This window comes from Salmo salar, chromosome 03 (assembly GCF_965601325.2).
Source record: "Salmo salar chromosome 03, fSalSal1, whole genome shotgun sequence".
Taxonomy (NCBI): Eukaryota; Metazoa; Chordata; class Actinopteri; order Salmoniformes; family Salmonidae; genus Salmo; species Salmo salar.
Window position 1 is genome coordinate 72464473 of NC_138293.1, and position 13583 is coordinate 72478055.

The 13583-nt window shown below is 42.0% G+C and overlaps 1 protein-coding gene across 3 annotated transcripts; it reads left to right on the forward strand.

Moving 5' to 3' along the window:
• Positions 1-560: 560 nt before the first annotated feature.
• LOC106602603 (tRNA-splicing endonuclease subunit Sen54-like) lies at positions 561-6965 on the forward strand. Of its 3 annotated transcripts, none has more exons than XM_014195341.3 (11): positions 561-853; positions 1250-1408; positions 1623-1686; positions 1862-1945; positions 2139-2237; positions 2322-2374; positions 2507-2608; positions 2741-3366; positions 3565-3625; positions 4505-4606; positions 4801-6965. In XM_014195341.3, the coding sequence occupies exons 1-11, from the start codon at positions 798-800 to the stop codon at positions 4949-4951; spliced, it is 1557 nt and encodes a 518-aa protein (XP_014050816.1). In that variant the 5' UTR covers positions 561-797; the 3' UTR covers positions 4952-6965. The 3 variants fall into 3 exon arrangements, with proteins under 3 accessions (XP_014050816.1, XP_014050815.1, XP_014050817.1); XM_014195340.3 differs by having other exon boundaries at positions 566-853; positions 4505-4618; XM_014195342.2 differs by lacking the exon at positions 561-853 and having other exon boundaries at positions 1250-1471; positions 4505-4618.
• The last annotated feature ends 6618 nt before the right edge of the window (positions 6966-13583 follow it).

Sequence of the window (13583 nt, forward strand, 5' to 3'; positions counted from 1 at the left end):
CTAAATGCATCTCTCTCACCTCTCAGGTCAGGTGTGATGACTCGTGGCCAGGCCTGTCAAAGGGCAACTCGTAAGGAGGTTGCACATATAATACATGCACCCTTCCAAGAGCCCTTTCATTCACATTGGTAAACTATTTATATTACAAAGTGAGAAAATCAAAATATGAAATGATAAAATTGCAGAGAAGGCATTGATCAATATTAATAAAAATAAGGTTATCACATAAGAAAGACATTCCAATGGTACTATGGTGCAATAAGACTGTGTGTAACACTTGTCTATTTAGAGAATTGCAACACATTTTTAGCCAGGTGATATCAACATTTTTTTTTATCCTCATGCTTTGTTTATCAACTAAGCTCCAGGTCTGGGAGACTGTTTTCCCTGTGGCCTCATCACACCAGATAACAAGCCTTATTTCCCAGACTTCATTAGCTTCAGTAATATAAGAGTGTATTGTGGCATTCCTGAAATAAAAATGTAAAATGTTGTGCTTTGCTGCCCTCTGGTGAACTTTATGAGAACTTCTCTCACAAATGTACAATGGCGTGCACTAGGACCCGGTCGTCACTTGTTAACACAGCCACAAAGTCATAATTATGGCTAACCCCCGTCTATTTCTACAATTTATCTTGTTATAATCATATTTTGAACCTAACCCCATGCCTAACGCTAACCTTAAATTAAGACCCCAAAAATAATGTTAGTTTAAATAATTTTTTACGATACAGACAATTTTGACTTTGTGGCTGTGGAAACCCTAGGACGATTTGACAGCAGTCTACCTATCAAACATGGCTGACCAAAACGAAACATCACCTAAAGTAGAATTCGGCAATGAATTACTAAAGTAAGTGTACAGTTTAAACGCCGTGTCTTTGAATAGGCACTGGGTGAATCGTTTCTTACATAATAGTTTTTGTCAAATACGTTAGCTAATTTCGTACAGTTTTGTTGTGAAATTCGAGCTGTTATAAACGTGTTAGCAGCTAGCTAGCTAAGCCATTCAGAGACGCTAACTGCTACGGACAACGCTAGCTAGGCAATCTGAATGTGGTCGTCCTGTCTTTATCAACACGGTCAAATATTTTAATGTTTTTCTAACCGAGCTAATTAAATGGAGGACCGGCATTTTTGGGGGGTGATTTCTTACCATATATAGTGCGAAAGACATGTAGCAAGTGTTGACACCAATTGTAGACAGAGTCAGTCCTTGCAACTTATTGTACTTCTGATTCAATGACAGCCCATCTGAGCTGTTCGAAACCCGCACGCGCAGCCACAAGATCCCGGTGCGCGGGCAGAAGGATTTCATTCCCACTGGGTCGGATCAGCAAAGGGATAGGCTTCAGCAGAGTTTGGACGAGCACTGGAATCTAGTATCTGAGGAGCGAGTGGAGAGGTTGTGAGTAATGGATGGAGGAACCAAGGACGACTAGAGGGACGGCTACTAGTAGAATTAGATACTGTATGTGTCATCAACTTTAGATTGTTGGTGTGGTTAGATGATTATACCTAGTCCATATGTATTTGCAGCTAAACAAACATGTCAATTCATTGGTATTACTGTGCTTTACAGCTGGTGGTGTGACTGACTCCTTGTATGTTTTTGTGCCCAGAGGGAACCTGGTGAAGGCAGTGTGGATTTCCAGTGACATGATAGTGGAGCTGCAGTCACCAGCAGTGAGTAATGGTCCACCAGAGAGAGCGAAGGACTTTGTCATGACAAGCTCTCTGCCTCTGCTGATGCCTATTCGAACTCACCTAGAGCTCACCTCTCATTAACATTTAGTATAGGCTAATGTCTAAAGATTTCACATGAAAACTGACATTACATTACTTATCTGTTCTGCTGTAGGGGAAGTTTTGGCAGACTATGGGGTTTTCTGCCCATGGTAAGCAATGTCTACATCCAGAAGAGGCTCTCTATCTAATGGAGTGTGTAAGTGCATGGGCTCAGTGTTGCCAATAAACATGTTAATCAGGGAATTGTTACCATCGCACACCATTCAGGTTATAATTATCCCAGGTTGGATTGTTGTTCACCTAATAAAGACATTTCCATTAGTTTGATACATGTGGATCCAAGTTTTTGTCTTAGAATTGTTATCCCTTGTGATTCTCTAAATGAATAGGGAAACCTGCAAGTGTTCTACCAAGACCTGCCACTGTCCATCCAAGAGGGCTATGAGAGATTTCTATACTCAAAGACAATGAGTATACAGCATTACCAGGTATGAGAAAAGACAATATAATAAAATTCCAGCAGGTCTAAACTTATGATTTGACCTAACGTGATGATTTTATTTCCTCTAAAGGTTTTTGGCCATTTGAAGCGACTTGGCTATGTGGTGAACAGATTTGATCCCAGGTAATTGTCCCCCTCACGGGCATGAACTAGTCTAGATTCTAAGGCCATTCCTTTCCTTTAACTTGAACCTTTTCCTTAGTTGCATGCAAGCGACTGTATTTATGATCTGAGGATTGGTGTTGTTCCCTGTAGTTCTGTGCCATCGCAGTATGAGAGGCAGTTGAACCTGCCCCAGTCCCGAGACACATCAGGAAGACTTCCGAAGAGGAAACGCAGCCACAGCCCCACCTCCAGGTGAGTGAGCAGACACAGACACACCCAGTTTATATTTAGACATGGTTTAATCACTCAGTCAACCCACACGCCTCAAAGCGATTACTGTCCAATGTGAAACCCTGCCTTTCTGCCTCTTCTAATGCGCTCCAGGCACACAGGAACACAGGAGGGCCCCACTTCTAAGAGAATGGAGGAGGAGAAAGACTGTAACAGAGAGGAAGAAGACAAGAATCCTGACTCTCTTCCAGATCTTTCAGCCCCAGACATTGACGAAATACAGACAGCATCACACGTTGACCCCACCACTTCAACCGAGGGTGGCCAGGGCAGGAGCTGGTGGTCAAAGGAAGGCTCCCCAGACCCTGACTCTGACCTGCCAGGTCAGCCCCAGAGCTCCCCTCGCTGGGACTTCAGCTGCATCCCCTTCCCAGACCTGGGCTCCAGACGCTGGCTCCCCAGCAGCCTGACTTCCCCAGACCCCTGCCTGCTGCCCGGGGCTGTGGGGTCAGTGGGGGCCTGCGATGTGGCCCCCTGGCTGCAGAGGCTCAACCTGCGGGAGGTGAGGATGTCCCGGCGTGAGTGGGAGAGGGAGCGGGACAGGGACCGGTACCGTAGGGACATCAACCAGGACAGAGAGGTACAACGTTGCAGGAACTGGGCGGAGTACCAGGAGCTACAGGAGAGAAGGATTCAACGGAGCCGCAGAGATAGGCCAGCACACCTGTGGGAGGGGCCGGTCACACCCCTACATGACCCTGCACAGGTCACTTCAACTGGTAAAACTAATCTGGACTTCATTGCTGTCAATGACAAGTTCATATAAGTTCCGATATCTGTTTACTCTCTGTGATTCATCGTTACATGAACTCATTATCCCATGTGGTTTACCGAAGTTGAATTACATTTTTCATAAGCAGCATCTTGAATGGTTACATGTCTAAATGGTTTTGACGTTTCTTCCTTCTTGGACGCAGGTGAGCTGCTGGATAAAATCAGTGTGATCAAATCCACACGGCTGCTGGAGGGAGCATCCAGGTATTCCTCTTTAGTATCTTATCTCGAACCCTGAAGTGAATTTAGTAGGAAATGCTAGATGAGTGTTCCATCCCGGTTAGTCGTAATTGTATCTCCCTGCTAATTCATTATAACATCTATTAAGATGAGTGAAATTACAGTTAACGAAAATGTACGCTTAATCCAGTATAAACTAATGTATAGGATTTATTATACAAGAGACAAAATTCACAAATTCTACAGCTCAATGGCAGAGTCATGTCTTAAGTGTAAAACTAATAATGACTCAATAATCCATGCTTTCTGGGAATTCTGTAAAGTTGTGGGCGGAGCTAGAAAGTTGTCTGTCAGAAGTATTACAATATAAATGTACTTTTAATCTGTCTTCATATTTCAAGACATTGTATATGGGTGTGTAGTGAGATATCCAATGGGTTGGACAATTCTCTTCTCATCTTTAAAAAAATGTATACTAAAGATGGGGAAATCAATCGATCTGCCATCATTAACACAATGGAAAAATCTAAGGATTTGTTATGTTAATATTGAAATAGCATGGGCAACAGAGAAAAACAAATTGATACAATTTCAGGCCAAGTGGCAAACAATAATACAGGCACTAAGGATGGGGGTGTGAGCATGTGGGTCTGGGCAGATGAGATGTAGTCATTGTTTGTGTGCTTGTTCGTTTTGTAAGTTGTTGTTCGTTTTGTATATGGAGTGGAAAAATGTATAAATAATAAGACGAGTGAAACCCTATACTGTGGGTTTGTTGAATATGATTAACATTATGTCCTAGGATGATATATACAATATGACGTAGAGGTGCCTGCCATAGAATATATACATCTATTTCTATGCTGCCTGCCTTGTGTTTGACAATGGGCTTTGTCTTCTCAGTTTGAAAGGTTCAGAGGAGTGGAGAATCTGTTTCAACATTTACCAACCCGACACGGTCGCTGAATTCAAGAAGAGCGCTCCCGGAAAACCCTATTCTCGCATGTGTGTGTGCAGGTAAACATCCCAGAACTGGCAGGGGGTGTTTGCATACTTTATAATCAGTAAAAATAATACATAAAAAAAGAATACAATTTTCAAAAGAGATGACACAAGACCACCTGCCATCGAAAGTAATCCTAAATGCACTATTATCAAATGCTACTGCACGCTGAATAATGTCTGCTGTCTTCTCCCAGTTTTGATGGTCCAGTGCCTGACTTGTGGACACTGAAATTGCTGGCTTTCCAGAGTGGGGACATCCCGGTCACCTATGCAGTGGTGGACCATGGGGACATCTCCTTCTACTCCTTTAAGGACTTCCAGATACCCACAGACGCGTCCTTCTGAGGGCCTGACCACAGCAAACAGTCACACAGCCCTGGTTTAACTACTGCACCATGCCAGGGCTGCCTGCGGTGGATCAGAAACTCTGCAACTGGAACTAATGCCAAAGAAATGAACGAAATGGAATTCTCTTAGTGAATTGATGGACTGCAGTCCTCACACTGTTTGATGCTGTGGTATGCCTTCCTCCTGTGTTGCAGACTTCTTTTAGTGGCATATGATCGTCTGCATCTGATTGAAGGTAACCTACATTGTCACCTCTCCAAACAATGTCAACATGTCTTAAATCAAGCAGGGTTTTGTAAAGCCTCTGAAGATTTTGAACCGAATTGGCTCGGTTTTCTTCTGCCTTTATCTCATCACCACCATTGGTTTTCTGGTATTCATATACTGTGTGACTTCACTATGTATGCACTTACTATAGATGCGGTATGTGTAGATCATACGTATATCTCAGCCCTTTATTTTTGTCTATCTGCCCATATTTTAGATCCAATCAGCTTTACTGACTGGCCTTTTGTTGTTGTAACCTAACCAGTTTAGGTTACCTGACTCCTGTTCTCTATGTTACCCATAGACAGGCTAGACAATTTTTTACAGTTTCATTTTTATGAAGCTTGCATTTAATTGCTACTCCCTGTTTCACCCAACCAGCTTCCATTCCCGTCACAAGGGGATTTATGGCTGATTTAAAAATACATTTTAAACCCTGTTACGGTCCACCTTGTTACTTTATTTAGCCCTTAATAAGCACTTACTGTAGTAATATATTTAACTTCTTTAGATGAGTAAACAAGTTTTATGAAGTTGAACATGTGCTCTTTATGACAGATTGTTAAAATGAGGTGAAATTAACAAAATAATTTGACGAAGTTACACTTCTCAAATGGCACTGAATTTGTGGAATGACCCAGAAGGTTTTGGCTTGAACACTCTGTACCTCTGACAATGGCCCTGAGTAAAGTCAACTAGACACGTGATTGGGCCACACTCACATAATGTTCTCACATACATATAAAACACAGCCCTCTCCCACTTGGGCACCATTCTGCTGGACCTATGAGCCTAAACATACAGCAATGAGCACTCTGTGGCTTCTGTGTTCACTCGCTCTAATAGGTGAGTTCTCATTTTTGATTTCGCTCAGCTCCTCTTTCTCCTTGTTTGTCTTTGGCTTCTAAGAAAACAATACATTTTTTGGCACATTATTGAAAATGGAACTTGCGTATGAGTCCCATATTCTACAACGTATGGATAACCCATCCACTGTGCCACTATTTGTATCAGTTGTGATCCATGTCTTCTGTAATCTAAGATGGGGTCTACTCTCCTAAGCAGGTGTTGTCTCCACTATGGAGGACTGTTCCTATCATCGTCTTCAGGATCACTTGGGTCTGTCACAGAAAAATGAAAGCACAACAGGTCTGCGGCCTGTGGTGCACTGGACCAATTCTACACTAGTTATGGTAGACATGATTCTGTTTGGTATTATCGATTTGGTAACTGTTTGTCTTTAAACCATCTGCCAACATTTTGTTGGGTGAGCTCTGCCCTGAAACTCTGCAACTGGAACTTATATATATACATACATACATACATACATACATACATACATACATACATACATACAGTGAGTAAACAGTATAAAAATATATGATATGTTGATATCAATATTATAGTATATCAACAATTAATATAAAGTATAATAATAATATTGATAATATAATCTATCAATAATGATATCAATTTGATACCCAACTGTGCAGTTGATAACATGGCATACAACCGTTGGTTGATGCAATATAGTTGGCCTGGAACGAGACCTATGTTTGATGCAACACTTGGAGGATCATCCATACAAGTTGTCTTACAGGAGACAAGTATTGAATTTTTTTGTTGTAATTTATGTATTATGAGTACGTAATCTATACAGTGGCTTCAGAAAGTATTCACACCCCTTGACTTTTTCTACATTTTGTTGTGTTACAAAGTGGGATTAAAATGGATTGAATTGTCATTTTTTTGTCAACAATCTACACAAAATTCTTCTGTCAGTGGAAGAACAATTCTAACATTTGTAAAAACTTTATGAGAAAGAAAACACTAATATATCTTGGTTAGATACATATTCAACCCCCTGAGTCAATACATGTTTAGAAACACCTTTGGCAGCGATTACAGCTGTGAGTCTTTCTTGGCAAGTCTAAGAAGTTTCCACACCTGGATTGTGCAACATTAGCCCATTTATTATTTTCAAAATCTTTCAAGCTCTGTCAAATTAGTTGTTGACCATTGCTAGACAACCATTGTCAGGTGTTGCCATAGATTTTCAAGTGGATTTCAGTCAACACTGTAACTCAGCCACTTAGGAACATTCAGTGTCTTCTTGGTAAGCAACTCCAGTGTAGATTTGGCCTTGTGTTTTAGGTTATTGTCCTGCTGAAAGGTGAATTCATCTCCCAGTGTCTGGTGGAAAGCAGACTGAAACAGATTTTCCTCCAGGATTTTGCTTGTGCTTAGCTCCATTCCGTTCATTTTTTTTATCCTGAAAAACTCCCCAGTCTTTAACGATTACAAGCATACCCATAACATGATGCAGCCACCGCTATGCTTGAAAATATGGAGAGTGGTACACAGTAATGTATTGGATTTGCCCCAAACATAACGCTTTGTATTCAGGACAAAAAGTGAACTGCTTTGCCACATGGTTTGTACTTTTATTTTAGTGCTTTGTTACAAACAGGATGCATGTTTAGGAATATTTGTATTCTGTACAGGCTTCCTTCTTTTCACTCTGTTAATTAGGTTAGTATTGTGGAGTAACTACAATGTTGTTGATCCATCCTCAGTTTTCTCCTATCACAGCCATTAAACTTTGTAACTGTTTTAAAGTCACTATTGACCTCATGGTGAAATCCCTGAGCGGTTTCCTTGCTCTCCGGCAACTGAGTTAGGAAGGACACCTGTATCCTTGTAGTGACTGGGTGTATTGATACACCATCCAAACTTTCATTATTAACTTCACCATGCTCAAGGGATATTCAATCTCTGCTTTTGATTTTGTTTTTTACCCATCTACCAATAGGTGCCCTTCTTTGGGAGGCGTTTGAAAACCTTCCTGGTCTTTGTGGTTGAATCTGTGTTTGAAATTCACTGCTAGACAGATAATTATATGTGTGGGGTTCAGAGATGAGGTAGTCATTCTAAAATCATGTTAAACAGTAGTATTGCACACAGAGTGAGTTCATGCTTATTATGTGACTGGTTGAGCACATTTTTATTCCTGAACTTATTTAGGCTTGCCATAACAAAGGGGTTGAATACATAATGACTCAAGACATTTTAGCTTTTCATTTGTAAAAAATCGAAAAACATAATTTCACTTTGACATGGGATGTTGTGTGTAGGCCAATCTGAAGTTAAGTCAATACTTGCTTTGAACAAATATTACAAATAAATATTTAAAAAAGGTATTTTCCTACCCTTTAATTCTGCAATGTTGCCCTGAGTCAACAAATTACATTTTAGGCTGGGGGTACAAAAGATTATGATTGGATTATCATTTGTAAGCCCCAAACCTCAAAAAACAAGAGCTAAAAAAATGTTTTGGATGAAAAACAAAAAGGCCTGCAGTATATGGTACTGTAGTGTTTATAGCTTAATGTGATTATTTCAATAATGTCAGCAGTTTGTTAGGAAGTGTGCAATTGCATTTCTGTTAGTACATATATACATGGTACACTCTTAGGAAAAAAAGTTATATCTAGAATCTAAAAGGGTTCTTTGGCTGTCCCCATAGGAGAACACTTTGAAGAACCCTTTTTGGTTTCAGGTAGAACCATTTCCTCAGAGGGTTCCATGTAGAGCCCTTTCCACAGAGGTTTCTACCTGGAACCAAAAAGGGTTCTCCTATGGAGACAGCCAAAGAACCCTTTTGGAACCCTTTTTTCTAAGCGTGTATGTACTACCACCACTTATAGGTAACTGCCAAAATAATGGAAACACTTGAGTAAATGAGGAATACAAAGTATTTTGAAAGCAGGTGCTTTCACACAGGTGTGGTTCCTGAGTTAATTAAGCAATTAATATCCCATCACGCTTAGGGTCATGTATTAAAATACTGAGCAGGCCATTATTTTGGCTACCATGGCTATGCCCCCATAGGATGACAATGGACATTAGTAGTCACTGAATGGTTTGATGAGCATGAAAATTATGTAAACCATATGCCAAGCTGTCTCAGTCACCAGATCTCAACCCAATTGAACACTTATGGGAGATTATGAAGCGGCACATGAGACAGCATTTTACACCACCATCAATAAAACACCAAATTATATTTATTGTGGAAGAATGGTGTTGCATCCCTCCAATAGAGTTCTAGACACTTATAGAATCTATTCCAAGATGCATTTAAACTGTTCTGGCTCGTGGTGGCCCAAAGCCCTATTAAGACACTTTATGTTGGTTTTTCCTTTATTTTGGCAGTTACCTGTACATCAATTTGAATTTATTCATTTCTGATTGTCTGCAGAATGAGAAGTCCTCAACTTTCACCAGCTATGTCTTAATCTCAACAGTAAGTACAGATGCTGTTGATATTTATTCACTCCTATTTATTTCCCTTACGGTCTGTTGTAATAATAATTGATTTTCATGTACGTTTACTTTCTTAACCCCTGTATTATGTACAGGCCTGGGTGAATTACTTCATAGCTTGGGAATCAAAGGAATTTCAAAAATGATTGTTCCGAGAGAACGGGTCTGGATACCAGATATAGGTATCCAAGAAGAGTGAGTACCATTCATAAGTCTCAGCAATATTTCAGCAGTCAACACATTTTCACTATGGATAGATTTCCCCCCCCCCTTCTGTTTCCTTAAAATGAAATGACTTTGGAATAGCTTTGTAATTATACTATAACATGATAACAAAAGTGATCCTTCTCTACTTCATCATTAGCCTTTATGTACAGTCCATCAATGAAATACCGTTTATCGAAGAGTTTCCACAATTTGTATGTTTGATAAGGGGTCAAATAACACTAAAAGTGCTCATACTACACAGTATATACTACATAACATAGCATGCCAATAAAACACCTGTCGTTGCTGTATCTTTCATTGCTGTCGTAGAACAACGACGAGACAGCCTACAGGGAGGAGGTGAGAGCCCTGGTGGAGCGGTACAAGGAACATTAAACTCTCCCTCAACAAAACGAAGGAGCTGATCGTGGAGATGGCCGAGAGAGATCGCACCCATCCACATGGATGGGGCCGCAGTAGGGCGGATGAAAAGCTTCAAGTTCTTCAGCGTGGATATCACTGAGGACCTGAAATGGTCCCTCCACACCGACACTGTGGTGAAGAAGGCGCAACAGTGCCTCTTCAACCTCATGAGGCTGAAGAAATTCAGCTTGTCCCCTAAGACCCTTAAGAACTTCTACAGATGCACCATTGAGAGCATTCTGTCGGGCTGTATCACTGCCTGGTATGGCAACTTCACCACCCACAACCGCAGGGCTCTCCAGAGGGTGGTGTGGTCAGCCCAACACTTCACTGAGGGCACACTGCCTACCCTCCAGGACATCTACAACACCTGGTGTCATAGGAAGGTCAAGAGGATAATCAAGGACCTCAGCCACCCGAGCCACAACCTAGTCATCCGCTACCATCTAGCAGGCGGAGACAGTACAGGTGCATCAAAGTTGGGACCGAGAGACTAAAAAACAACTTCTTTCTCCAGGCCATCAGACTACTAAACAGTTATCACTAGACGGCCTCCGCCCAGTACCTTGCCATGCACCTAGCCGGCTACCACAGGGTACTCTACCCTGCACCTTAGAGACTGCTTCCCTAAGTACATAGTCATTGAACACTGGTCACTTAAATTATGTTTCATAATGTGTATTGGTCAAAAATTGTTTGTGGTTAGAAACAGATAAGATTAACATTCCTGCAACATTATTTTGTTAACTTAATTTCTCAGATAAAATTAACTCGCTTTATAAGTACTGTATTATCAACATAGCTCATCCATTCAACTACTGCTGTACATACATTTTCCCTACATATATTGTTCATACTGTCTACACACCAGGTCTTTATATTCCAGACTCTGACATTGCCCTTTTCGATATTGCTCGATCTGATATCTTAATTTCTTGTTTCTTTTTGTGTATTAGTTTTGTCCTGCTAGATATTTACTGCATTGCTGGAGCTAGAAACACAAGCATCTTGCAGCACTTGCTTTAACGTACTGTTCTGGAGACGCAGGTGCAGTTGGGAGTTTGATATAAACGAACATGGCGTGATACAAAACAAGCAAAGGGTCTGACATGAAAACAGAAACAATACTGCCTGGTAAGAAAAACTACAGAGTGACAGATATAGGGGAAGTAATCAGGCTAGTGATAAAGTCCAGGTGTGCCTAATGATGGGGCGCAGGTGTGCATAATAATGGTTGTCAGGTGTGCATAATGATGGGTTGCCAGGACCGGTGGTTAGTAAACTGGCAGCGTCGAGCGCCGGAGCGGGAGTAGACGTTACACGACCGCTAATCTGTGTACGGGACAAATACACTTTGGTTGGATTATATGTAGTTGATTGTCAACCATAGAAACCATGATGATATACTGATAAAATGTATCATTCACCTAGCCTTTGTAGGGAACAAACAATGAGCATTGGAGCTGAATACGAAAACCCTATGTCTCTGTGTGTTTAATGTGCTGTTTCAGGGGAACAATACAAAGCTGCTTTTATGAAAAATCTGTTTGGTGTCCTTTGAAACCGGATCTCAGTCTGGAACAGGATGAACAACATTTTTTGCCTTCGCACTGTCCCACTGAACTATATTTCTGAACTTGACTTGACCAATTTCCCCATTAGATGTTTTATATAATGTTGTAACTTTGTAAATCTTTTAATTTTGGGTCCTTCAAAGTAGCTGAAGAGGTCCATCAGCCACTCCTTGGGCTACAATACCTATTTTGCCAATTGGCCTGGACCCCTTTTACTGCCGATATGGAGTCCCGCCGATCCCTCACGACTGGTCTACCGACATAATCCGCCCGAGGGGGTTTTCAACAAGCTCCTCCATCGTGACGTCCCCTGAATGCCCATCTGCTAGCCGCGGCCCGCTAGCTGTTCAGAGCATATCGGACTGTTAGCTGAAGAGGTCCATCAGCCAATTTTCTTGGGCTACAATACCTATTTTGCCAATTGGCCTGGACCCTTTTACTACACGGAGCCCTGCCGATCCATCACGACTGGTCTGCCGACGTAACCGCCCGAGGGGACTACAACTGACTCTTCCGTCGCGATGTCCCCCTAAGGCCCTTCTGCTAGCCCCGGCTAGCTGTCTGAATCGCCGTGTCTCCAGCCCGCCTAGCTACTCCCTAGACTCCATGATCACTCGGCTACGCATACCTCTCCCTAATGTCAATATGCCTTGTCCATCACTGTTTTGGTTAGTGATTATTGTTTTGTTTCACTGTAGAGCCTCCAGCCCTGCTCAATATGCCTTAGCTAACCCTTTTGTTCCACCTCCCACACATGCAGTGACCTCACCTGGTTTAAATGGTGTCTCTAGAGACAATACCTATCTCATCGTCACTCAACGTCACTCATCCTACCATACCCTTGTCTGTACATTATGCCTTGGATCTATTCTTCCATGCCCAGAAACCTGCTCCTTTTACTCTCTGTTCCGAACGCACTAGACGACCAGTTCTTATAGCCTTTAGCCGTACCCTTATCCTACTCCTCCTCTGTTCCTCTGGTGATGTAGAGGTTAATCCATGCCCTGCAGTGCCTAGCTCCACTCCCATTCCCCAGGTGCTCTCATTTGTTGACATCTGTAACTGTAAAAGCCTTGGTTTCATGCATGTTAACATTAGAAGCCTCCTCCCTAAGTTTGTTTCATTCACTGCTTTAGCACACTCTGCCAACCCGGATGTCCTAGCCGTGTCTGAATCCTGGTTTAGGAAGGCCACCAAAAACCCTGAAATTTCCATCCCTAACTACAACATTTTCAGACAAGATAGAACTGCCAAAGGGGGCGGAGCTGCAATCTACTGTTATACTATCCAGGTCTGTGCCCAAACAATTTGAGCTTCTATTTAAAAAAATACACCTTTCCAGAAACAAGTCTCTCACCGTTGCCACTTGCTGTAGACCACCTTCTGCCCCCAGCTGTGCCCTGGACACCATATGTGAATTGATTGCCCCCCATCCATCTTCAGAGCTCGTGCTGTTAGGTGACCGAAACTGGAACATACTTAACACCCCGGCGGTCCTACAATCTAAGATAGATGCCCTCAATCTCACACAAATTATCAATGAACCTACCAGGTACAACCCCAAATCCGTAAACACGAGCACCCTCATAGATATCATCCTAACCAACCTGCCCTCCAAATACACCTCTGCTGTCTTCAACCAGGATCTCAGCGATCACTGCCTCATTGCCTGCGTCAGTAATGGGTCTGCGGTCAAACGAAAACCCCTCATCACTGTCAAACGCTCCCTAAAACACTTCAGCTAGCAGGCCTTCCTAATCGACCTGGTCTGGGTATCCTGGAAGAATATTGACCTCATTCCGTCAGTAGAGGATGCCTGGTTATTCTTTAAA

Coding starts and splice junctions, on each gene's coding strand:
- LOC106602603 (XM_014195340.3), top strand. CDS start 798: ATGGCTGACCAAAACGAAACATCACCTAAAGTAGAATTCGGCAATGAA. Junction 1,946..2,138: donor CTCTCTATCTAATGGAGTGT/GTAAGTGCATGG, acceptor CTAAATGAATAG/GGAAACCTGCAAGTGTTCTA. Junction 2,609..2,740: donor AGCCACAGCCCCACCTCCAG/GTGAGTGAGCAG, acceptor AATGCGCTCCAG/GCACACAGGAACACAGGAGG.